A 27985-nucleotide genomic window follows, 5' to 3' on the forward strand; every position below is an offset into this window, starting at 1 on the left:
TTTTTGTTTGTGCCGACGGCCCTCGGTTGGACGGCCGTTCTGGACTTTTCCAGAACGCACAGATTGTCAATCCGTCCCTGGTACATATCCATGTTCTGCACTTATGGAACCACTGTATATCCTGCACTTGCTGCTATTGCACTTCTGGTTAGACCTAAACTGCATTTCGTTGCCTTGTACCTGTACTTGTGTAATGACAATAAAGTTGAATCTAATCTAATCTAATCTAATTATTAGTCAAGAAGCAGATGCGCATGGTTTTGACCATTGCGCAAGGGGGGAGATTATTAGAAAAATAAAATTAGAAAAATAAAAAGACAAAGATCAGAGGTGTCAAAAGTATTCATATTCATTACCCAGGTAGAAGTATAGATACTAGGGTTTAAAAAGACTTCTGTAGAAGTTTAAGTATCAACTCAAGCTTTTTACTCAAGTTAAAGTATAAAAGTACTTGTTTCAAACCTACTTAAAGTATAAAAGTAAAAGTAATGTAAGAAAAAAAAAATGCAATTCTCTCTCTCTCTCTCTCTCTGAATCATTTGACGCGATTTGCCCCGATTTCTCCCTCGCTTACCGCATCTGGGTTTCCTTCGGAGGAGTTTTGGCGCTGCGCACAACCAAATGTGACTACAGCCTCTCACAAGTTAAGAAAGACACCACAACGCCAATCAGTTTAGCGATGTGTATTCAGGAGGCGGGACTCAGATCTAAACCGTTTGTGTAATTGGCCAATTTTTTTTTTTAACGACGACTAGCCGGAATGAAAACAAGCCGAAATTAAATAGGTACAATAAAGTTAATTCTTCTGACCTGGAGCCTCGACTTTGAGAAACTTCTTTGAGACCTGAACCAAAAAGAACATGAATTTGCCACAACACTAGCAACCAAGATTGTTTGTACTTTTTAGAGCAGTACACCAAAGGACAGCCTAAGGAGTTGGTCAAGAGCTGTCAACACATGCCACCTGAAAGGGGGTATCAAAAAGCTAAGACACTTCTTCAGAAATGCTTTGGAAATGAACAAAGAATTGCCACAGCTTACATGGAGAAAGCTCTGGGATGGTTAACAATGAAAGCAGAAGATGTCAAGGGCTTGCAAGCCTTTGTTTTGTTTCTACGGGTTTGTTGTAACGTAATGGAGGACATTAGCTACATGACAGAGATGAAAATGCCATCCAATATGCTTGCTATAGTCTTGAAGCTACCATATAAACTGAGGGAAAGGTGGAGAAACACTGCTTATGATTTGCAGGAAAGGCACTGTCGTCAAGCAGGTTTCAGTGACATTGTCAGTTTTCTTGAGAGGCAAGTATCTATTGCCTCTGATCCACTCTTTGGAAACATTCAGGACACATCCATCTTACCATCAAAATATAAGGTTGGATATAAAGTCTCACAGGTTCGCTTCAAGGGAAGGGGAAGCAGTTTTGCTACCTCTGTGGAAGCTGTTAATACTGGAAACACACATCAAGTGCAAAAAGAGAAAAATGTTACAGTCAACTAAGGTGATGTGTCTGCTGTGTGAGGAGGGTCACAGATTGGAGTGGTGCCCCAGAATGGAGAAGAAGCTGCACAGAGAGAAAATCGACTTTCTAAAGGTGAACAGTGTTTGTTTTGGGTGTTTGACTGTTGGACACATGAGCAAAGACTGTCATAGACGTCTAACTTGCAAGTTGTGTAACATGAAACATCCTACCTGCCTCCATATCCATTTAAAGGAAAAGGAGGACACAATCAAATCAGAGGACACAAACCAAGAAACAAGTCATGTAGTTTCTCCTAAGACTTGTGGCCATATAGGGGCCGGTGCGCAAGACTGTGTTATAGATTGTAACAATCATTGTCTATATACAATCTAAAACGTCTCATGACGTTTTAGAGGAAAGCTGGGTGAACAAAAGATGGCAGATTTGCCAAAAGACAGACTCCAACCTGACCTCCCACCATTCACAAGTGTGGGTGTCGACTACTTCGGGCCTTTTGAAGTGAAGAGAGGCCGCAGCTTCATAAAACGCTATGGTGTTATCTTCACCTGCATGGCCAGCAGGGCAGTGCATTTGGAAATAACATATTCATTAGATACCAGTTCTTGCATCAATGCACTGCGCAGATTTATATCTAGAAGAGGCCAGGTATCACACATTAGATCAGACAACGGAACTAATTTCGTTGGAACAGAAAATTCAAAAGGCATTACTTCAGTCAGGAGTGAAATGGAGCTTCAACACTCCTACTGCATCACATTATGGTGGAACATGGGAACGAATCATTCGCATGGTCAGACAGGTGCTGAACTCAATCCTTCATCAGCAAAGTGTGGATGATGAAGGGTTACAAACTCTTCTATGTGAGGTGGAAGCCATATTAAATGACCGTCCCATCACCAAAGTGTCAAATGATCCTAACGATCTGGAACCCTTGACCCCTAATCACATCCTCCTGTTGAAAGGCAAACCTGCACTCCCACCTGGGCTTTTCGAGAAGAGTGATTTATACACAAAACGACGTTGGAGGCAAGTTCAGTTCTTATCGGATCTCTTCTGGCACAGATGGATCCGGGAGTACTTACCTCTGTTACAGGAACGACAACGGTGGTCTAAGGACAAGAGAAGCTTCATCATTGGAGACACAGTCATTGTGGCGGACTCCACTGCCCCTCGCGGATCCTGGTTATTAGGGAAGGTACTGCAGACCTTTCCTGACTCACGAGGACTTGTGCAGTCTGTTAAAGTCCAGACCAAATGCAACATTCTGGAGAGACCAGTCACAAAGATTTGTCTTCTGCAAGAAGCTGGATAAAGACTGATGTATTAGACATATGTATGCTCACATGGACATTATAAACTGAAAGCACGTATGTGCATGATGGACATTTTATTGGCTCCATTGTTTGTATGGTGTTTAATTGTTACATTATTATAGAGTAACAATTAGGGGCCGGTGTGTTGTAGCCAATTTTGATCTTTGTTATGTTTTTTGTTGGTGGTAAGTTGCATGAGGGTGACGCTCTTCCACCTGCACACCAGGGGGCATAGGCAGGGCATCACAGTGGTTGTGGAGGCTATATGAGGAAGTCACAGGTGAATAGCGACAGGGAATTACGATCTGGGGAAGTCACACAGTTTTTCAACCGTGCATGCATGCATGTTCGTGATGGATTTTGTCATGTCCAGTTATTAGCATCATGTTTAAAGGGATACTCCACTTTTTTCGGAAATATGCTCATTTTACATCTCCCCCAGAGTTAAACAGTTGAGTTTTACCGTTTTAGAATCCATTCAGCCGAACTCCGGGTCTGACGGTACCACTTTTAGCATAGCTTAGCACAGATCATTGATTCTGATGAGTCCAGTAGCATTTCTTTCAAAATGACCAAAGAGTTTCAATATTTTTCCTATTTAAAACTTGACTCTTCTGTAGTTAAACCGTGTACTAAGATCGACGGAAAATGAAAAGTTGCGATTTTCTAAGCCTATATGACTAGGAACTACTCTCATTCCGGCGTAATAATCAAGGAACTGTGCGGCTGTACCATGAGTGCAGCAGGCGTAATGATATGACGCAGCGCCTGAAAATAGGTCTAATAGGTTAGACAAACTTAGTCCCGGTCACGTTGGAAGAAGTTACCGAGCTGGGGACTATTTTCAGGCGCTGCGTCTTATCATTACGCCTGCTGCACTCATGGTACAGACACACAGTTCCTTGATTATTACGCTGGAATGAGAGTAGTTCCTAGTCATATAGGCTTAGAAAATCGCAACTTTTCATTTTCCGTCGATCTTAGTACACGGTTTAACTACAGAAGAGTCAAGTTTTAAATAGGAAAAATATTGAAACTCTTTGGTCATTTTGAAAGAAATGCTACTGGACTCATCAGAATCAATGATCTGTGCTAAGCTATGCTAAAAGTGGTACCGTCAGAACCGGAGTTCGGCTGAATAGATTCTAAAACGGTAAAACTCAACTGTTTAACTCTGGGGGAGATGTAAAATGAGCTTATTTCCGAAAAAAGTGGAGTATCCCTTTAATGTTGCTTGCATATGTACGAGCTCAATTAACATCAGTAATGCAAGCAGCAGTGTTTGTAAGTTATTTTACTCTGCATAAAATAAAGTGTAAATCGAATGCCATGGCAGACCTGATTTCTTGCACCATTACGCGTTGGAGACGACTTCAAATTCCCTCAAGTGTGTTTTTTTTTGTGGTACGATCTCCACTACAATTGTGTTTCCATTTGGCGGCTTAGCGGCTCTTTTCTGGTTCTCCTGTTGAGTCTGTCAAGGTCAGAAGTCACGTGTGAAAACACACTGGAGAGCTGATTTATAGTAGAAAATTTGTTGTAGTCTACTTCTGATGATATGAGTCACTGACACTGTTTTTCATGTTTCAATGTTTAATTTTCAATGTTTAATTTTGTCAAACACAAATTGAGGCATGCATAAATAATGACACAAAAATAAGTGTAATGGATAATGGCAAAATTATTTAATTTTGGCTTTTGTTGGTTTCCTTACCAACACTAAGTGCCACTTTAAATATGCCAATATTGCAAAAAAAGCTAAATAAACAATATATTAATATAAAGCAGAAAGAATTAAACATTTTCAAAATCTGTAGAAATGTGATAAGAAAACAGAATAAAAAGTAACAAAAGGCAATTGCGACTTTTTCTCTCACAATTCTGACTTTTTTCTGTAAAAATGTTTTTTAATTTTTTGAGGAAGAGCTGGAGGAAGTGTCTAGGGAGAGGGAAGTCTGGGCATCCCTGCTTAGACTGCTATCCCCGCAACCCGGCCCCGGATAAGTGGAAGAAGATGGATGGAATTCTGACTTTTTTCTTTGCAACTCAAGTTTATATCTTGCAATTTTACTTTTTTTCCCCTTTAGAATTGTGACATATAAGCTCACAATTACGAGTTACAAAGTCTGAATAGCGATTCTGGGATATAAACTCGCAGTTGCAAACTTTTCTCAGAATTGTGAACTGACAATTATTTATATTTTTTTCAGAACTGGACTTTATAACTCACAATTTATTTATTTATTTTCACAATTGCGAGTTTATTGCGTATTTATATCTCGCAATTTTTACTTATTTCTCGCAACTGTGACTATCAAAAATATCTCTGCTACAGTTCACACTCACAGTCATCAGTTTTCATAACAAAGAAGGAAGTTAAATATTTGAGATGCTATAAATACTTTCATTGTGGTAACTCGTTGCACTCACTGATAAGATAATGAGTAGTGATATGAAATATAAGTTAAAAATGGTCCAGTTTTTATTCTAATTAAGTTGTCTAAATCAGGCTGGAATATTTCGCTACACTGAGGTGTTAAATTCACTTTTCATTCTCAAGCCCACAAAACACATCCGTACTTGTATCTTCTAACTGTTTGAGTACACAATATCGTGTCATGATTGGCTCTCCTCCAGCATCGCCCTGCGTCTCCTGCAGCATCTGCTTGTACTGGCTTTTGAAGAACCCAGCCTTGTAAAGGGAGAAAACATGCTGTAATAAACTGTACATGCTGTAAGCATTTAAACATTGAGATTGTGTAGACAAGTGAATGTGCCAGTGATTGAAACTGATGTTATGATGGTGATATACTTTATAGAGTGCCGCTGTGATGAGAACCAGTAGCAGCAGTCCTCCTATTACTCCTATTAGTCCTGCAATGATCTCTTTGGTCAGGTTCACCTCCTTGTACACCTCCACTTTAGTGTTAATCTAAGTGGAAAAATGTGAACAAGTGAATTTTAAAATGCAGTCAGAAGTGATCTCAGTGTAACAGGAAGTCCCCCTCCTTCCTACACAGATGTTCCATGTCCAACAATAGAGACATTATAATTTGACGACATGATTGTTTACTATGTACATTCTTTTGTTATAATGCATCGGTTTTAGTGTTTATGATCCACATGCCTGTCTCTTGTGCTGTTGTTGTAATTCGTTTTAAAATGCTATGCACTACCATTAAAAAGTTTGGGGTCAGTAAGATGTCTTTTTTAAGTTATTAATACTTTTATTCAGCAAGGATGCATTCAATTGATCAAAACTGAAGGGAAAGACATTTAAAATATTACAAAAGATTTCTAATTCAAATAAATGCTGTTCTTTTAAACTTTCTATTTGTAAAAGATTTCTGAAAAACATATGCAGTGGCACAAATCAGGGCCGTGCACAGGGGGGTGGCCCGGTGGCTAGAGCCACTGCCCCTCTGCCCTCATCGACTGAGGTGCCCCTCTTCCCCACCCCCACCGCACAGGCGAAGCACTGCTGCTTGGGCGCAGAGATATCACGCAACACATGAAATGTGAATATGTGATATAATATGTGAATGTGAATACAGGTATAATATGGGTCGATCTATACATGCGTCATGTTTAAAATAATCACTTACTCTGTGGACAGCTGTCCATTTGGTCCATTCAGCGTGGGGCGTTTTTTCCAGTTAAATTTATCACACCGGAAAAAATCGAGTAACGTTACTGCAGGATGGATCAACACCTTGAAATCCTCGGTAGCTGTGACACAACTGCGGGCACGCTCATCTTGATCTGACGCGTTGAGCCTGGTCATCGATGGCAGTACCTCGCCACAGCACAGACACTCTATTTCAGTCGGCATAGATTGGCATATTCCCCCACATTCACACCACCAGTTCGTGTTGGCTCTCATCCTCACGTCCTCAGGCTGTTGAGCGATCGCAACCTCCTCCTCCTGTCGTTCTATTTCCAAAGCACGCAGCTCATCTTCTGAAAACTCTGGTTCATAGAGGTATGGTTCTGGATCTTGACTGTCTGAGAAGTCACCCTCTTCGTCTCTCACAAAATCAGCCATGTTCATCGCCATTCATGTACTGTAGGAAAAATAGCCAGCTACTATTCACGCCGGTATGTTGACGGAAGTCGTGGGATTTCAGGTGTTGCGTGATATCTCTGCGCCCAAGTAGCAGTGCTTCGCCTGTGCTTCCCCCTAATATAGTCCCAAGTCAATATCTGCCTAGGAAATCGCCTAGTGTTAATCTGCATCGCTATTTATACTCTTTGTGAATACGCAGGCCACAAGAAGTAATTAGGTGGGTTTTTTTTGTTGTTTTTTATCACTTTTACTCAGGACATGCTAGCTGGCAACTAAAACAATGCATGCACTGAGACAAAAATGCATTTGCCCACCTATCTAAATGTAGGAAAGAAGGTGAATAAGCCCTATTTCAAAAAACGGTGGAGTGTTCCTCTAACAGGTAGGCTATTTTTTTTTTTTTTTTTTTATGTTGGTAATGTTTTGCTCTTGGTCTTCTACTAGTGCTAACAACTTGTACAACATATCCACATTCTTAGAATTAGCTGCTTGTCTAATCAAATGATTGTACTCTCGATCAAATCTAATACAAATAACAAAATTTTCTGTTGTTAGCACACTTTGTAGACAAGTTTTGCTGTAAAACGGTAAATAGTTTCTGTTATTATCACCAATGTGTAATTGTGAATCATAAAAAATTAGGTTATCAAGATATTTCAGGACATGGTACCAAATAAAAAAGTGTTGCTGTTAATGGAACAGGTAAATATAAAAATGTAAAACAGCAAATAGTTTCTGTTATTATCAGCAATGTGTAATTGTGATGTTCTATCAAAACATCAACAATAAGGTCTAAAATGTATTTGAGCATGTGCTGTCTTCTCTTTTAATTGAATATTTTGTAATAACTGGATAATTTGTGTTAACAAGCAACCCCCCCCCCCTTAGTGCCCCTTTTTTTTGGTTTAGGCCACTGCCCCTCAAAATGTCTGTGCATGGCCCTGGCACAAATGTTTTCAACACTGATAATAATAAGAAATCTTGAGCAGCAAATCAGCACAGAATAATTTCTGAAGGATCATGTGACACTGAAGACTGGAGTAATGATGCTGAAAATTCAGCTTTGACGTCACAGGAATGAATTTTATTTTAAAATATAATAAAATAGAAAACTGTTCTTTAAAATTGTAATAATATTTCAAAATATTACTCTGTTTACTGTATATTTGGTCAATTAAATGAAGCCTTGGTGAGCAGAAGAGACTTTCAAAAACATATTCTTTCAGACCCCAGACTCTTGAACAGTGGTGTTAGCACTTTTGACTCTGTGGTATTTGCACAGGAAGTAGATCTGTGTGAAAGAATGTTGTTAGTGCAATTGTCAATATATTTGCAAGAAGCAAAAAGAGAAAAGTATGTGGTCTGAAAAAAAAGAAAGAATCAATCATAAATCAACAAATCATAAACTATAAACAGTAGACTGCCGATATAGATTCCCTCAAACAGAGCACTGTTTTGAGAGCTCTTTTTACAGTCATTAGACTTGACATGAATGATCACTGAATCACCTGGACAGACGGAGAATCAGAGGAAAAGAAAACGTATTTGCTCTTGTCATAATCCAGAGACGCTGAACTGACCAACTCAAAAACTGCAGCCTTGAGTCCAGTCTGAGAGAGACACAGATCATGACAATAAGAAATGATCAAAGAGTTATGAATATATATGGTCTGTTCTGTGATATGAATTGCTTTAAAAGTCAGATACCTGCTCAATCCATCCAGAGCTCACATTGCCAAATATATTATAGAGTTTCCTTTCATTCTTTGTGAGAGTGACGTCACAGCTGAACACGGCACACACCGCCACAGAGCAGTTCTGATGGAGCAATGGGGTCAATGCACAAAGAATATGAAATTATATTTCATGGATTTGTTTTTATTCGATCAGGGAATGAAACTCAAACACTCACCAACACACGATCCTTTTTAATTACTTCCATAAAATTGTTTAAAAGCGGCCGTTCATCCCTCTGTTTCACACAGTCTGGAATCTAAAAGCACATACACAAGTGTTTGGTTGTTTTTTAATATGATAAATGTGAATCAATCTACAGTAGATGGGATTTTTCAGCACATTCATATATACATGCCTGTAGGTTTTTGTCAGTCCAGATGATTTTATCTCCCAAAAGCACTGGTACTCTGATGAAAACTTTGAAATTTAATTCTCTAAAGTCATTTTCAACCTGAAAAAGAGAAGGATATTACAATTATTATTTTTTCCATGAAAAGACACTGATATAGAGAATAAGAAATCGGTCAGATATGTTTATTTAATACATTTTTATGTTCATGGAAGTGTGTGAATGTCATTACAGTACCTTCAGTATCTGTTTGACTGGTCTTTCAAGATCAGGTTTCTGTGCAGTAAAATGAATGTGGAGGCTTGAATCTTCATGTCTTATTAAAATAAAGTGAAAATGTGTCAGACAGCAATTTAAATATTGTGTGTGTGTGTGTGTGTGTGTGTGTGTGTGTGTGTGTGTGTGTGTGTGTGTGTGTGCTTGTGTGCGTGTGTGTGTGTGTGTGTGTGTGTGCATGTGTGTGTGCATGTGTGTGTGTACACTACTGGTCAAAAGTTTGAAATCATTAAGATTTTGTAATGTTTTTGAAAGAAGTCTCTTATGCTCAAGGCTGCATTTATTTGATAAAAAAAAAGTAATATTATGAAATATTTTATGATGTTTTTAGTTCTCAGAAATAAAAGTTATTTATATAAATGCTAAATGTATATAATTAAAAGAAAAAGATTTATGGACATGCAAATAAAATGCAAATAAAGACATTTTGGACCTCTTTACTATGGGACAGCCATTCATTCCTTAAGTTGCCTAATAAGATTGATCTGTTTGAACAATATTTCCGGTTTTCTCATCAACACTGCATGTCATCTGGCTTTTGAGTGAAGTTGCTGACTTACACTGCTTTCACTTCTCTTTTCAAAGAGTACAAACATTAGAAGCAGCACAACTGTTTTCAACATTTCTGATTATCATCAATGTTTCTTGAGCAGTAAATCAGCTTTGCATCACAGGAATAAATTAATTTTTTTAATTACATGTTAAAATGTATTCACATAAAGAAAAGTTATTTTAAGTTGTAATAATATTTCAGAATATTACTGTTTTACTGTTGTTTTGATCAAATAAATGCAGCCTTGTCAGCAGAAGATACATATTTAAAAAACATTACAAAAACTTAATGATTTTTCTAAAGCAAAAGCAATTGCAATTTATGTATATGTTTTGCTTCAGAACCACAGATTTTACACTGGCCATCAAGTGGAAACTATGCCCACTGTCAAATCTGGGTGCTGAAGCAAACCCAGTTGAGAATGACTTTTAAAAAACAAGTGCACTAACCTTATTAAGGTAATGTAAATGGCAAATTTGACACCAATGCTTTTCTGTCTGGAAAGTTCACTGGTTTGAGAGTGTTGGTCATTCCCACTGTAAGTAATGGAGGGTTTTGGTAAGTAGGAGCATTTTCAGTTCCCTTTCAGTGTGGTCACATTCGACGTAGTCGGACATACTGTACTGATTGGGATCACGCTTAGGGAGCCTGTCATCTTCGAGTATTGATCAAATGAGCCAATGCACATTGATGTGCGAGCTTTACATCTCACGCTCCGCCCCGCAGCACGGGTATAAATACGGAAGTGGATGTACGCACCATTTGTCTTTCGCTTCAGAGCTTATCGGTCTTCACGTTGATGTCTCTGAAGAGTGTTGATATTTTCAATGAGCGAGTGTGTCGGTGCTTCTTCTGGAAGTCTCAACCGTTGCTGGTGTTTCTACAGCGCGAGTGCAGTGGTGGTCGCGAGCCTTCTGAGCTCTCAACTGCTGTTTAACAGCATTTCTTTTGTGTTTGTTTGTCTGACAGTCGGTTGAGGGCGAAGAAAGTGAGTGCTTTACTGGTAGAGGCTGCACCATTCCTGTCAGTCTTGCCGCGATCATTCCTCTGTGTGCTCCGGCACTGGTGAGAGTCCAAACTTCCTGAAAGAGCAACACGGGTGCGTTTGCGTCTTTTTCAAGATATCGTTCCACCCGTGCGTTTCTGGATGCAGTCGTTCCCTGTCCCCCTCTGACGGTCACAATAGTTGTATCACGTGTTTGGGCTTACAGCACGCTAATGCAGCTTTTGTGGATAGTTCATGTTCCCATTGCGGGAACATGACTATCACGGTATTGAGATCGAGACTATAGGTGAGCTCTGCATCGCAACCAACCTTGCCCTCCGGGGCACGAGCGTTGTGGCGTGCGCGATCGGTCTGGTGATGTCCACCTTAGTGGTCCAGGAGTGCCATCGCTGGCTCAACCTGGCCGATATGAGGGTTGCGGACAAGGTTCGGTTCCTGGATTTCCCCATTTCCCAGGTTGGGAAACTGCGCCCAACAGTTCTCTGCTGCCCAGGTGCAGACGGAGGCTATCCGGCACATCCTGCCCTGCCGGCTGGCTGTTCCTCTGCATGCTCGTCGCCGAGGGCATCCCCCTGCTGCCGCTTCCGCTCCTGCTAGGCCACCGCAGCAGCCTCCAACCACGCCTCAGCATGGAGCCAGCTAACGCAGAGACGCATTTTCGAGTGCATCCGTCCCCAAGATTGGTTGGCAGCGATCGACCTGAAGGACGAGTACGTTTATGTCTCCATCCTCCGCAACATAGGCCATGCCTGTGCTTAGCGTTCGAGGGTCGTACGTGTTAGTACAAAGTCCTACCCTTCGGGCTGGCCCTGTCGCCCCACGACTTTATGAAGCTCGCGGAAGCGGCCATTGCTCCCAGGAGAGAGCATGGTGTTCATGTTCTCAACTATCTCGACTGGCTGATACTAGCACAGTCTCGAGAGCAGTTTTTGCGACACACAGGGACTTATTGCTCCACAGCCAGTTGGGTCTTCAGGTCAACTGGGAAAAGAGCAGACTCGCCACCGTGCAGAGGATCTCTTTTCTTGATATGGAGCTGGACTCGGTCCAACAGTCGACCAACTCACAGAGAACGTGTCCGGTCGGTGCTGACTGCTTGACAGAGCAGAACAGTGGTCCACTGAAACTTTTTTCAGAGGCTCCTGGGCATATGGCAGCCGTAGCCGCAGTAATGTTGCTCGGCTTGTTCCATATGAGACCACTTCAGCACTGGCTTTTCAGCTGAGTCCCGAGGTGGCCGTGGCAGAGTGGCATGCTCCGTGTGACAATCACCCTGGCCTGCCACCAACCCTCAGTCCGTGATCAGACCTTTTGTTTCTCTGGGCCAGAGTGCCCCTAGAAAAAGTGTCCATTAACACCGACAGGGGACCACGTATAAAGGGCAACTGACTCGAGTTGCTAGCAGTACACCTTGCTTTGAGACGCCTCAAAATGCCGCTGCTCGGCAAGCATGTACTGGTCCGTATGGACAACACTGCAACCGTTGTACTAAAGCTTCCCTAGCATGTCACAACTTGCCCGCCACCTCCTAAAAACAGTTCTCCTGCTTGCTTGGCCTCTATCAAGAGGGTAGAGGACCTGCACACATTTTCGGTCGACGAATTGTGCCTGGAATTCGGGCCGGCTACTCTCACGCTATCCCGGGACCCCGGCCTGGATATGTGCCCAAGGTTCCTACCACTGGGACAGGTGGTGAGCCTGCAAGCACTGCCCCCAGAGGAGGTAGACCCAGCCCTGGCTTTTCTCTGTCCCGTCCTGCGGTCATATGTGGACAGAACGCGAAGCCTCTGTACCTCAGACCAGCTCTTGTCTGTTGAGGACACCAGCAGAAGGGAAAGGCTGTCTCCAAACAGAGGTTGACCCACTGGATAATGGATGCCATCATCTTGGCGTATCAATCCCAAGATGCACCTGCCCCCTGGGTTGCGAGCTCACCCCAACAGTGTAGCTGTTTCCTAGGCTTTGGCACAGTGTGCCTCGCTGACAGATGTTGTAGAGCTGTGGGTTGGACGACACCAACATGTATAATACGCGTCAAGCCGGTTGCTTCCCGTGTTCTCCCTTCACAAAGAAGCCAGTTACACTGTAAGCCCTGTTCGAAGTGTCGGCTTGCTGCGCCATTCCCCTCCTATGGACCAGATAGGTGCGCCATTCTTGCTCCAGTAGAGTTCCTTTTTAGCCGAACCCTTTTGAGTTCCTCCACACCCTTCGGCAACGGACGTGGCGGAGCATCCGATGCCAGGCCTATCACTCGTGTGGTGGAAACTGTGCTAGGCTGGGTCCATATGTTGTAATCCCTACAGCGATCCCATATGTGTATTCTTCCTGCGGCGAGCCCCTGTCTTTCCCTTGGCAGAGCCCGCTCTGCCGTCGCTGTCCAGTGAGTCTCCCCCCTGTTATAGGCTGGAGCCACCTCAGTGACATTCCATATGTTGTACTCCTGGAAAAAACGCCCAGTCCATATGTGTATCCTCCACATGTTACCTCCCTTCAGGCAGGATGTGGCTCCCGCAGCGTCTTCCTTTCCTCGGAAAGGGGACGCTTTCCCAGTGTTGTCCAAGTCTGACTAAGTGGGTCTTGTGGAACAGCAGTGACTTCCCTGGCCTAAGCCCTGCCCTATCTCCACTTCAATAATGCGGGGGGTCAGGAAGCTTTTTCCTAGGCCCTGGAAGATAGCAGCACTAGTGGCGTTTTAATCCTAATCAGTATGGTACGTCCGACTACGTCTCCGTTCCCTCCTTCAGGCTACGAGGGTTACATACGTAACCGAGACGTTATCAGTTTCTCATGTGAGCAACTACTTAACAGCTAATGGTTAAGTGATGCTCTTGTACACTTTGAGTGCACTCAAACAACCCCCAGAAATTATATAATACCTGTTGATCTTAGCGGTGAATGTCACCCTTTCATCAAAGGTGCTTTCTTTATCGATGCTGTATGCAATATGAAACACAGCCTAGAAGTGGACACAGAGGAAATGAGTGCTTGAACAGAAAAACACACAGGACGATTTGAAAAGTGAGCTCACCTGAGTGTTTCCCTTGAGGATGGGTTTACTGATCTGGCAGGTGGTTTCTCCCAGTGTAACTCCTCGCTCAGCATCCAGAGACACACACTCCACTCTGCCCTGCTCATACAGAAAATGATGTGTAAATATTCATTCAATAACCAAAGCATAGAAAATTCAATGGCAATAAACATTCCACTTGCCTAAAAAAATGCCTTTCAGTAAAATTGTACTTGATTCGTAGATGAATTGTGAGTCTCTTTAATAAAATCATCCTGGTCTCACCTGTTTAGATGTGATTCTCCTGTAGGAAAGTCCAAAGGGGTATTCGAGGGTGAAGAGAGTGTTGTATGAGTTTTCTCCTCTGTTCTCTACAAACACTGTCACGTTGAGCTCCTGCATTATCCCAACCTCTATGTTTGTAGATCTGAATCACAGAAATCAAAGAGAGAAACTCACAGTATAACAAGGATGATTCCATAACTTATTATTGTTGCACCTCAATTCTTACTCTCCACATATTCATGTGCTGATCTTTAATGTAATACAGAATAACTAATCGTAAATATTTGCTCACCCAGAGAAATTGAAATCCATCCTGAGGTCATCAACACAAATATCATCATGTCCACAGTTTATCTCAAAATCCAGCTGTGGAATGAGGTGAGATATTTACATATACAGTACATTCTTAAATCATATAAAACTGCATCACTGTATTGCAGTAACAATTCATATCTTTAGACATGTGAAAAAGAGCCTAGTAAATAGTAAAATAAAAGTTGAGTTGGATAGTTCCTAAAAAAAGAAAAAAAAAGAAGAGAATTCTGTCATCGTTTACTCATCCTTGTGTCATTCAAAATGACTTTCTGTAAGTCATTTACTCACCTAAATCTTATTAAAGTCAATGAGGTCCAAAACAACACTGAACATCTTTGACCTGGTTTTTTTTTTTTTTTTTTTTTTTTTTGACTACTGAATGGACAAACAAAGACATCTTTCAAAATATCTACTTTTGTGTTCAACAGAAGAAACAAAGTCATACAAGTGACATACAGTGGACCTAAATGATGACAGAGGTTTCAGTTTTAGATGAGCTTTCCCTTTAATGTTACATCTGAATGATTCATACTTTAAAACAAACATCGGTTGCCATCTCTTACACTGTGGTCTGTGGTGGTCTTTATCGTTGGCAGGAGTACTGGCTTTATGTTTTGCAGTCTGGCAAGTGGCAGACCCTCAAATGTGAATGTTAACTGATTGGACAACGGATTCAGAGCATCTTCTGAGAAAGCCTGAGTGGGCAAGAATAGATCAATGACATTCATTTACCCTAAAATCAGGATTTTCAGTATGTATTGCCACATTGTTGCTGTATATATTTAAAAGAGTGAGATAGGAAAAAATATAACTGTCAAAAAGTGGTGATGTTTCAGACTTACATCTATAAAGAAAGGATGACTTCTGCAAGTTTCTGCATCCAATCTAATGTTCAACACATTACTGAGGAACCGGGTTTTGGGTGAGAAGTCTGCTCGATATTTCTGTCGCTTGGCATCCAGCATTATGGTGTAATTGATATTTGCGGATAGGTCTAGATAATGAACATAAAACAGTCTTACATATACATATATAAAAGTTAATACATGGAAGGCATTTTTTACAGTTCAAATGTTTAGATTCTGTAAATCAAAGATAGAATATTTATATATGTATAACTTATTTATATATACATTAGCATTCAAAAGTTTGAGAGTGGTAAGATTTTCAAGATTTAAGTTTTTGAAAGAAGTTCCATATGCTCATCAAGACTGCATTTATTTGATCAAAAATACAGTAAATATTGTGAAATATTATTACAATTTAAAATAATTGTTTTGTATTTAAATATATTTTAAAATGTAATTTATTCCTGTGATGCAGAGCTGAATTTTCAGCATCATTACTCCAGTCTTCAGTGTCATATGAACCTTCAGAAATTATTCTAATATGCTGATTTGCTGCTCAATACATATTTCCTATTATTATCAATGTTGAAAACTTTTTTTTATGTGGGATAAAAAAAAACTTACAGCACAATTAACTGAATTTACATGAATTGAGAAAAAAAAAAAAGCATGTAAAGCTGTAGTTTGTGCTACCAGCAACATCAAATGAAATTTAAAAAAATAAGGCTGTTTTCAGACTGGTTTCCAGAACACTCCCCCTGGCTGCCATTGGTTGGTCCAACAAATAATTCCACTCCCAAAGCTGCTGAGTTAGTTGTGATTCTCAGAGAAAGGTTTTGAGAACACCACAGTGACAAAGAAAGTGTCCTTATTTATAGTTGTCTCTGCAGTTTGAAGGCATTGGAGAAACACATTGGAAAATTTTAAAGGAACACTTCACCCATTTGCATTAAGCTTTGTATCATTAGAAACCCAGTCATATTTTTTAACGGTTGTGCATTATTCCCTCATTTTCCCCAGAGACAGTTCCTGCTTATAATGATCTAAGCAGGAAGTCCCATATCTTTGTAGAGGAGTTGAGTCTACAAACACTCATTCCTCATTTTTCCAGGGGGTGGGACCCACTCACGTTACAGACCTATTACAGATCAGTGGTCGGGACTTCCACTTTTGAAACTAAAAGCAATATCCGCCATCTTGTTTGGAAGCTAAGCTAACAGGCGCTGTGAAGCCAGATGTGAAGTTATGACAATGGTGGAAGGTACTCAATATGATATGGAAGAAGAGGATTTCGAAAGTCTGATGCTCGAATCAGATGTCCGCGGCAACCTTAACGAGCAATATAGCGAAGAGCAGCTGAGGCTGATGGAGGAACAGCTGAGCCGAGGCAGAAGATCTGCCTGTCGCGGACGAGGAGCCCGGACTGGCTCGAGCTGGGGCGGACAGTTGGTGCCTGTGCTTTCACTGTGCGTCTACGGACACAGATAGAGTCCGTCTGCTGCAAAGAATTTCAACAATGCAAATTTCTCCTGGACAAAATCTCTGAATCAGACGAGGACACGGACGTTTGTGTCGTGAACCATCCTAGTTTCTGGATTAATGGGAGTGGCTTGCGGAGCTGTGCAATGTGGTGCATTGTGGGAGTTGTCTTCCATACAAATGCGCCCTAAAGTTACTTTCTGTCTTTCCTCGGTCAAGAAGGCACCAAATTCTAAATTTATGTTACATTTCGACTACATATATGATCCACTTTCAATAAAGATCACTGTTCCCACAGGGGAAATGCTCCTTCGACACTTAAACATGAACTACAACATAAAGGAATACTGCTAAATTTGGACAAACCTCTTATGATGTGTCTGTATGGACGCATGGTGAAACACACTCGCATGGTGTTTTCCACTGACTGGTCTGTTTCACTGGTTGGTATTTTGGTTGGGTTGTAAGTTACTTTGGTTTCCAATTGCATGATGGGTCTGGACCTGAAAGAGCCAAATATAACACATATGAATGATTATGGCTGAAACACTGTATTTGTATATATTTTAGTTCTTTATAAAAGAAAACAGACCTGAGAAGCAGAACTGCTCCCTTGGACCCAACAGCAATGTCAGGAAGGTTGTCTTGAGTCTGGTCTAGAGAAGACTGACTCAATGAAATCCCAAAGAACTGCAAACCTGGTCGCACAGATGATCCAGCAATCCTCTGTTTCATTCAAGAGGGAATAAAACAGATAATAAATATATTACAGTCAATGAAGTGAGTCAAGGAAAAGTAATGCAAGAAAGGTGAACCACGAGGCTGAATAAATGATGACATAATACAATTTTTTGTTAACCATCCCTTTAAACTGCAACCAACCCTCGTCTTTTTCACCTGTGAGTATTTTGAAATGATCCCTCCATCTCTCCCATTGAAGATGTAGATGCTGCCCTGTCCATCCTCCTCTAAAGGAGCTCCAACCAGCACATCCATGAAACCATCACCATTCAGATCTGCTGGACTGGCCAGAGAAGAGCCAAACCGACCCCTCTGACCTGCCATGCCCACCAGTGTATCCGAAAAAATGAAGTTTGCCTATGGAGATATAACAGAGAGAGGAGAAACAGGGTTAAACAGACACAAATGTACATTTATTCAGTCTTACTTGATTAACTTTCTTTAAAAATATTAGTCTTAATTGAATCTCCAAAAAAACACTGACCCGACGCGTGAAGATGTAAACAAACACTAAGCCCTCCCGGTCGGACTCTATGTACGTCGGTGCCGATACCAAAAGTAGGTCTGTAATGGAGTCACTGTTCAAATCCACCACACACACCTCAGCTCCAAAATATGAGCCAATCTGAGGCTGAGAAAAGAGGAAGAGAAGCAATATAGTTACCATACAGCTATTCTGAGCTCATGTACTTTCACTCGCTTACATTAATTTGTGATGTGCTAATATTTTACATAAATTTAAGTGTTACAACCTTAGGAGGATCCAGTTGTTTTAAACCACTTCGATCAATTCTTGAAACAGTTACTTGTCCCTTATGCTTGTGTCTTGGTGCTCCCATGACTGCATACTTTACTCTGAACATTGTTGCTATTGCCAAGGAATAACCTGTCGAGAAAATTGACTTAGAAGTATTCTTAGAAGTATACTTAGAAGCAGAAGTATTCTGATGTTTTGACTGATTTATTTTTGATTTACACAATCGAAAAAGAGATCTCACCTAAATAACTGTCATGCTCACTTCCAGCTTGAAAGACATCTGATTTATCATTTGATTTGTACAGCTGATATCCACCCTTCCACTGGAAAGCTCCCACTGCGGTCAATATCATATCTGTCTGAATGCAGATAAAATTATAACAATAAACAGAAATATTTAAGAAATAATATTTCCACACAAGTTTACAAGCATGCAAAATCTACAGTGTTTTTCATTGAGGTGGAAGAGTAGTTAAACATCAAAACAGCAAACGTCATGGATATCTATGCTTGCAACAAATGCTTTAAAATTAATAACTTGATTCATGAATGCAAACAGCTAGATTTGCCCTGATGCAAGTGAACTTCCAGGTGACTTTTATAGCACTTTGCACAATACCTATGGTTTCAAAGCAGCTTTACAAATAGCACCTTACAACTCTAGCAGTTCATTTGACCTGATGTAACATTGTACTGTATGAGTTTCTTTCTATGGGGCCCATTAACTGTTTGATTACCGACATTCTTCAAAATATTTTCTTTTGTGTTCAACAGAAGAAAGAATACAGTTTTGGAACAACTTGAGGGTGAGTAAATAATGAAAAAAATTAAATCCAATTAAATTTAATTAAATCTAAAACTGAAAATACATTTCAACGTAAAAATCTAAAATGACTATATAAAGTGTGAAAAGCATGGATAGCATGTAAAGACATGAATTGAATTAAATTAAACAGAACAGTAAAAAGAGCAATTTAACTATTTCTAACCCATGGATTTAATCTTTTCCATTAGTTTGGTGTCAAATAAATGAAATACACAGAATTACATTTGATGTAAATGCTGCACTAAACCCGTCCTGTGCAAACTCCATTCGAGATGAATCTCCAGAGGTCTGGGTTCCTAGCAAATAAAAGCAGCGACAACACAGTTAACTATAAATGTATTATTTTAAATCAATCCATTGAACAAAGTAACTGTACTAACATGACAGCTGATAAATGTAAAATGTAAACATTTTCTCTGTCATTCATTTTTCATTCCCTCTGCAAACATACCTTCAATGGCAATAATGTTCTCTTTGAGTTTTTCACGAATACTTTCCAGCGCGTCGAAATTGGTTACTTTGAACACATGGTTATTGGTGGGTAAAGATGCAATAATTGCCAGCTCCCTTTTTGCTTTGTCATTAGCAAAAGCATCGCCAACCTAAGAAAAATTCAATGATAATTGTAAAACTTCATGAATGTAATGATTTCAATAACGGTTTTTGATTTTTTAATATTTTAATAACCCTCTTTTTTTGATGGATGATTTTTATTTTAAAAAGTGGATAGTAATTTTCATGCACATTGTTACAATGGCCAGATCAGATCTTGTGTTTGTTCACCGAAAATTTCAAATCTCTCAAAACTTTTTCAAGACAAATCACATCAGCAAAGAATGTTTAATTTTGCCTAGCCATCTAGATCTGAATCAGTATAATCACTTTTTGCACAACTAATATAGTTAAGTCTTTTTTAATATAGCAGAAGCAAAATCAAATCTTACCCCAATAGCATATCGTATTATATTTTTATCTTGTGCTTGTTGAACAGCTTCAGTCAACTCTGAATCACTTGATTCACCATCCGTGATAACAACCAAAATTTTACTGGCTGATGGTCTTGCGCCTCCATTACTTACAAAAAGCTCATTCCTATTGAAAATAAAATAAAATATGACAATATATTTAATCAACAATACAATTATGCAACTGTATAGGACATGTTTCTCATTAAGTTTACATTGCTTGTCTTTGGAACCTTGTTAAAATTATGAAGTGCTGTAAAACCTTATGAAAACTCATAAAAAGCAAAAGACTTGTAGTAGTACTGTATGTGTATCTATTTATTCCTGCATTTAATATCATGTGCTTTTTGCATGATTGCTCAGACATCTATCAGTTTTTCATTTGTATTATCCGGTTTTCTTTATTTGGGGTGGGTGGTTATATTTTTTAAATTAGGATGTGCTCCTCACACCTCACTAAATATCCTGTTAAATTCATCTTCACTTTATGTCTTTCAGTCAGAAGTAATATTACTTTTAATGGCATAGATAAAAGAATTCCAATGAAATATCAGCAGTCATGTCTCACACAAGTTGTCTTATAGCTGTTGCGGTGTTTGTCCATCCTCTCTGTTGAGATATCTTATTCACTGCATTTTCCCATGCCGTGACGTCTTTGACTTCAAACTTGTAATGAACGACACATTGTGAAGAAAACTGAGCAATGGCAAACTGTAAGATAGATAGATAGATAGATTTAGTGCCTGATGCGCTGAAAAATGGGGGTAAAAATCATGGACAAGCTAAATCATAATAAATGCATGGATTATCATACCTGTGTATCACGATCTACAAAACTTTTGATCATTTCTATAACAAAAGCCTTTATCTTAATAAAATCCAGATAATTTACACTTCCAGATCCATCCATTAAAAAAGCAATATCAATTTGTGATGTTGAGCATTCTGAAGTTGGAGAAATGAATAATTGCATCATATATTCATTTAATCTGAATAATCATGTAATACAGTATATACAGTATGAAGAAGACTTGCTTGGATTTGGTAGAATGCCATACATTTACCTCTCAGAGTCTTTGGCTCAGATCTGCTCACAACATTAGCTGGACTGATTTTAAAGCACATGCCGTTGTAAGTGGTTAAACCAACACAGGTCTTAGGTATGGTTGGACCACAAACCTGAGAGAAATTAAGATTTTATTTTCAACATGACACTCTATTCTGGACTTTAGTGTAACATTTGAAGCTTTACAGTATGAAGATTTGTCAAATCTAATATTAATCAATTATTTTGGACATCTTTTAGATTGACTGCAAATCGTAGATTCAAATGTAACATTAATTCAAATTATACAAATATATACAGTACATGCACCAAATCTTGCATTTTTCTTCCATGCTTCTGCAGTCAAATTGTTATTGTATCATATTTTTAGGATATGATAGCATTTTTAGGATATCAAAATATAGTTTCTCATAGCATTATTAAACAATGTAGAAAAACAGCACTAAGAGTTTTTATTCTCACAAAAATAGGGGATTTAAGGGGTCATGAATTGAGAACTGTACTTCATGTACAGTCAGATGTTCTTTGTCTCAAAATCGTTTATGTGTCAGTAAAACAAGCCAGTGTCTAAACGATCAATTTGACATGGTTTCTCTAAGTAGCATAAAAATAATCTGTTATTTTAATTGTGATTAATTATACACAGAAAGCGATCAAAGAACACTCCCTTTCTAATCGCTGGGGCTGTCAATCACACAGCACGAGTTCTGGACTCTTAAACTCACGTTATAATCAATGACGCCATCTACACTGACAATGAAAAATCTGTCGTGTCTGCACTGTTAGTTATAATTAAATCATTCGTGAGAGCATAAAAATCGTGCAATAATGACGAGATCATTGCATTCATGTGCTCAACAGACATCGGCTGTCATCGGCTACAGTGTTTATCACTGCAACCTTTCATGTGACGGAAGTAGATCTAAATATAATACTATAATCAACACTTTTCACTATTAGTTAATCTCGACAGCTGTAATGGTAAAAACTTAGTAAAAGATTTTGAGAGAGTTCCATATGTAATTCTTTACTTATTTCATATGCAAAGATGTTAGCCAATCATAACAGTGGGCGTTTACACTGAAGACTCACGGCAGACACGCCCCTTAAAACAGAGTGTTCAAATCAGAGGTAAAATCAGGGTAGAGAATGGCCTTTTATTTCTAAATTATGACCATTTTTCATGTAAAAATCATACCAACATTATAACTATAAGTGCACCTCAGGAAACATAAAATAATAAAAAAAAGTTCATGACCCCTTTAAAATATGACACTTACCACTGCTCTTGAAGACTGAGGATCTAGAGACATTGAAAGTCCAAGGGACATATTGACAGTCTCATTGGTGACTGTTGAATAAAAAGTGATTTATACTAAAAAATACTATCATGGACAATAAAACAAGTATATTATATTACATACATGAAAGCATAATTTACAAACAAAGTACCGGTAATGGACAGTGGAATGCAGTTTCCTTCACTGACAGCACAATGATATATTCGTCCTCTTTGAGTTGGACTGTGTTGTATTAAAGGATCACTCACAAGCAGACTATGGAAGAAGACAGGAGAATAAGAGAACATGTTAAAAAAGGAGAAATCTGTGGTGTTCCTGGTTGGGTGTGCTGTTTCAGTATGATGCAAAAACCTCTGATCGTATAAAAAAAAATATATATATGGACATCAGCATAGTTTTAAGTTATTTTTAGTTAAGTTTTGCAAAATATTTTTACATTACAGAAAATCATAGAAAGTGGAAATCGGAATTACTAGCAAAGCATTATGTGGAATTCAAAAACTTATGAAACTATATCAATTTCAAAAAATATTTTTAACTGAACCAGAACTTAGAAGTTGTCAAATGTCAACAGCATGACCTACTGTACATTACAGTAACTAATGTAGTTAAAATTACTTTTAAAGTTGATACATTTTAAATGTACTAAACTGCAACTTCAACATTAATCATTTTGAATAATGTTACAGCTATTAAGGCTTTTAATTAGTTAATATCCATATATGTCCTGCATTCAAATATTCAAAGTAATTATTAAAGTACTTGTTTTCAACAGCCTCAGCTTTTGACGTACGGTTGAGTGGTCTGTAGTAACACTGGTGAGCTCACCTTTCACCTTTCTGTATCACTTTATAGCCAAAGCTGCTGTTTGCTTTGTTTGTAAAGTACTTCCAGGTCACAGGATCAATGTTGAAGGCCATTAATGACTGACATACTAACATGTAAAAGAAAGGAAAATAACATGCCTTTAAATGCCTCGTAATCTTGAGTGTGATTAAAAACAGTTAGCAATGCATCACTCTTAAAGGGATACTCCACTTTTTTTGGAAATAGGCTCATTTTACAACTCCCCCAAAGTTAAACAGTTGAGTTTTACTGTTTTCAAATCCATTCAGCTGATCTCCGGGTCTGGCGGTCCCACTTTTAGCATAGCTTAGCATAGATCATTGAATCGGACAGGACCATTAGCATCTCTCTAAAAAAAATGACCAAAGAGTTTCGATATTTTTCCTATTTAAAACTTGACTCTTCTGTAGTTACATCGTGTACTAAGACCGACGGAAAATGAAAAGTTGCGATTTTCTAGGCTGATATGGCTAGGAACTATACTCTCATTCCTGCGTAATAATCAAGAAACTTTGCTGCCGTACCATGGGTCCAGCAGGCGTAATGATATGACTGATAGCTTGTAATGTAAAACAATACATAACATGCGTATAAATATCACTTATCACTCTGTATCAACCAATAATATGTCTTTAAATGCTAGTTTTAATTGTGGGAGAAATTTATAATGCAATGAAATACACTGATGATTAAAATAAAAAAATAAATGTTCCTCAGATGGATCATATTTGATGCATGCATTTCAGTGTGTATGTACAATCAAGTAAACTTAAGTGCTTCAGTCCAGTAAATGTTCATCTTTAAATAAAAAAATAGAAATAGTACTAACAATAAATTCATTATTGCTTTTGCTTTCTAAAAATCAGTGAAGAGACACATGTGCAAGAAGATTTTTACAAATAAAATAAAAGGCATTTCACTTACTGAAAAAGTATGAACTACAGACCATTCAGATGGCAGTTTTTTCAGCAAAGTTTTGATCGTTTAGAGTCCATAGAAATGTGTGTATCAAATATGATACAGTAGGCTTTTTAGAGTTAAATAGATTTACAGCATTGTATCAACAGATCAGACAAAATTATTTGTAATAATGCCTATATTTGACGTTATCAAGTTTAATCAAGCAAAAGACCACATATGATCCAAAGTTTACAGCAAGTATGTTGTATATAATTGAGGAGTTTTTGTCTCTCGTATAATTATTCTATCATTAGGCAAAGTCATTTCAGTATAGCTTATTCCACATGTAAATACAGAAAAACTTGATCTCACCACAAAACAAACATGGGAGGAATCGGAAATTCCAGTCCATTTCTGCATACAAACAGTGAACAACAGGAACCGCTACTTGTGGAGTCTTTGGTGGGAATGAGAGATAAATCGAATGGAAATAGATTGATGCATGTGACTACAGAGGAACTGCCACACTAGTGATAATCTCACATCGGGACGGGTCCGAGTCTTTCGTTCTTTCTGTCCATGCTTCCTGTCAATGCTTCCTGTCAATCCCAGAGCCGTTGAAAAACAGAGTTACGACACTGCCATGGGAACTTTGGAATGTGGAAGTAACGCGTGTCATGGAGCAGCCGATAGTTCCAAACACTGATAGTTCCAGCACTGAACTGATACACATGCTGCTTGTTCATGGACTATGTGGTTTACAAAAAATGGGGCTCATGGGGCTTAATTTTTCATGAATGAAAAAATATTGAAATAATTGTAATTATTTACATGAAGTTATAGTAAAATACAGTGACTAAATAATAATAAAGCAAAAAAAAAAAAAAATAGCAGAATAAGCTTAAAAAACACTGATCTACATCAAAATATGTAAACTGAACTTGCATCAAATTGTCACACAACTTTATGCAATCAAACCTGGCAGTCAAGAAGATTTCAAAATTATTTATTTCAAACACCCAAACTAGTATAATTTCAGACCATAATCCTGCGGTGGAGCCAGGGTGACGTCTGACAAGGGTGGAGACGGTGGAACAAGGGAGCCTGGTGGAGCTGGTGGGATGACGGGCCACGGCGGAGTCTTATGTCTTGTGTTCTCGTATACGTCATCATCAACCGTCGAAGTTTAATTCCAATATTTAAGAACGCAAGTATAGAGGGCGCATGAAAGTGCCTGGGTGTTTTCTTGATATCGAGGATGCATCGAATGCAGACTTGAGAGAATCGAACCGTTAAAAATCCCAGAAGACGCTGCGGGCGGTCGATGTACGGAAGCCTGTAAGCTTTAAACTTCTAGTTTAAAACGCTCAAACGCTCGAATACGTGACAGCTCGTGAAAGTAAACATTTCTCCGTCTCTTTGCTTAACTTTAATAAAGTGACAAAGACCTTAAGAAAGCGGCAGTATTTTTACTGCCATATTAAAAAGAATCTTAACATTGACAAAGCATAGGTAACACATAGGCTACTTATTTTCACAAATACACACGGTAAAATAAAAGAGATATAAACTTATATGAAAACAATGTCTATAATAATATGAAAGAAATGTTTAATAGTTTTCCAAACTCCCTAAAAACTGCAGTTGTCAAGCCCCTCCTGAAAAAGAGCAATCTGGATAAGACCATATTAAGCAACTATAGACCGATCTCAAATCTTCCTTTCATAGGCAAGATCATTGAAAAAGTTGTCTTCAATCAGCTGAACAAATTCTTGAGCTTGAATGGATCCTTTGACCATTTTCAATCTGGTTTCCGACCGCACCACAGCACAGAGACAGCGCTCATAAAGATAATAAACGATATTCGCTTAAATACTGATTCAGGCAAATTATCAGTGCTGGTGCTACTCGACCTCAGTGCTGCATTTGACACTGTCGATCACAACATACTTCTGGACAGGCTGGAAAACTGGGTGGGGCTTTCTGGGATAGTCCTAAAATGGTTCAGGTCATACTTAGATGGGAGAGGTTATTATGTGAGTATAGGAGACCATAAGTCTGAGTGGACATCCATGACATGCGGAGTCCCTCAAGGCTCAATTCTTGCACCACTCCTGTTCAACCTGTATATGCTCCCAATGAGCCAAATCATGAGAAAGAACCAAATTGCTTACCACAGCTATGCAGACGACACACAGCTCTACTTAGCCCTATCGCCTAACGATTACAGTCCCATTGACTCCCTGTGCCAATGCATTGATGAAGTTAACAGTTGGATGTGTCAAAACTTTCTTCAGTTAAACAAAGACAAAACTGAAGTCATTGCGTTTGGAAACAAAGATGAAGTTCTCAAGGTGAACGCATACCTTCACTCTAGGGGTCAAACAACTAAACATCAAGTCAGGAATCTTGGTGTGACACTAGAGTCAGACCTTAGTTTCAGTAGTCATGTCAAAGCAATAACTAAATCAGCATACTATCATCTGAAAAATATAGCAAGAATAAGATGCTTTGTTTCCAGACAAGACTTAGAGAAACTTGTTCATGCTTTCATCACCAGCAGGGTGGATTACTGTAATGGACTCCTCACTGGCCTTCCCAAAAAGACCATAAGACAGTTGCAGCTCATACAGAACGCTGCCGCCAGGATTCTGAGCAGAACCAGAAAATATGAACATATCACACCAGTCCTCAGGTCTTTACACTGGCTCCCAGTTAAATTTAGGATTGATTTTAAAGTATTATTACTGGTATATAAATCATTCAATGGCCTAGGACCTCAATACATTGCAGATATGCTCACTGAATATAAACCCAACAGATCACTCAGATCATTAGGATCATATCAGCTTGAAATACCAAGGGTTCACTCTAAGCATGGCGAATCTGCTTTTAGCTATTATGCCAGCCGCAGCTGGAACCAGCTTCCAGAGGAGATCAGATGTGCTCCTACTGTAGTCACATTCAAATCCAGACTCAAAACACATCTGTTTAACTATGCATTTACTGAATGAGCACTGCGCCAATGTTCGTCCGACTGTTTGTACTGTATTTTATTTTGTATTCTTCTAAACTGTTTTAATTATTCTTATTTCTTTTTATTATTTTAATTTCTTCTATGTAATGCACTTTGAATTGCCATTGTGTATGAAATGTGCTATAGAAATAAACTTGCCTTGCCTTGCCTTGCCTAATAGGTTGTGACATTTGCTTGTGATGTTATGTTGTGTTTATTGTGCTTTGCTCGTTAATCGTTATTTGCTGAGATGGTCAATATCTCAATTCTCACAAAAGATTAATTGTCTTTTGGTCAGTGTTTAACAGTATTGTTCAGAAGTTTTAAACAACTTGTTTATTTGTGAAAAAAAATACTATAATAGGATAGAATTACAGAAGGATCAATTATCCTATAATCTCCTTATTTTGTGTATTAGTATTATAAAGCTTTATAATAAGAATTTTTCATCCTTTTATGTATGTAATATTATGTTAAGTTTGTTAGACCGCATATTTTCTGAAAAGTTACAACCAGACACACTGGATACTGCAATATAAAACATGTAAATGCCAAGGTTAGTGGTTGAAGTACATTAAAGTTATTTTCATATGGTAAAAGCAGGACTTGTTCCCTCTCAATTCCCCTCCTTCTCTGTCCAGGAACTCCAGATAATTGACCATATATTTCCTCAGTCCGCCGGCTGTTTCTGCACTTTCTGGATATTTGTATTATATTTACATATATATTTGCAGCTGTGTAACATCAATGAAGCCATTAAAAATAAATTAACTTTTGATATGATCAGTGGAAAACACTTAGCCTGCATCCAATTTCCGAAAACTGCTGGTGAAAAGTTCTGACAACA

General features: G+C 38.8%; 1 protein-coding gene across 1 annotated transcript; it reads right to left on the reverse strand.

Moving 5' to 3' along the window:
• Positions 1-4379: 4379 nt before the first annotated feature.
• Positions 4380-24762, reverse strand: LOC311306185 (integrin alpha-M-like). The gene is made up of 30 exons (XM_084434449.1): positions 24495-24762; positions 23205-23310; positions 22528-22631; positions 22356-22426; positions 21074-21188; positions 20824-20954; positions 20578-20720; positions 19989-20136; positions 19496-19646; positions 19267-19340; positions 18460-18577; positions 18214-18347; positions 17946-18092; positions 17618-17818; positions 17313-17446; positions 17087-17223; positions 15236-15387; positions 14957-15088; positions 14371-14444; positions 14079-14220; positions 13815-13913; positions 13663-13742; positions 10230-10316; positions 9189-9267; positions 8958-9053; positions 8778-8858; positions 8573-8683; positions 8374-8475; positions 5612-5731; positions 4380-5491 (listed from the first exon to the last, which is right to left on the reverse strand). Exons 1-30 carry the CDS (start codon positions 24532-24534, stop codon positions 5342-5344), a joined length of 3459 nt encoding a protein of 1152 aa, XP_084290575.1. The 5' UTR covers positions 24535-24762; the 3' UTR covers positions 4380-5341.
• Between the last annotated feature and the right edge of the window lie 3223 nt (positions 24763-27985).

The sequence above is a fragment of the Rutilus rutilus genome (assembly GCF_951802725.1).
Source record: "Rutilus rutilus genome assembly, chromosome: 16".
Classification (NCBI taxonomy): Eukaryota; Metazoa; Chordata; class Actinopteri; order Cypriniformes; family Leuciscidae; genus Rutilus; species Rutilus rutilus.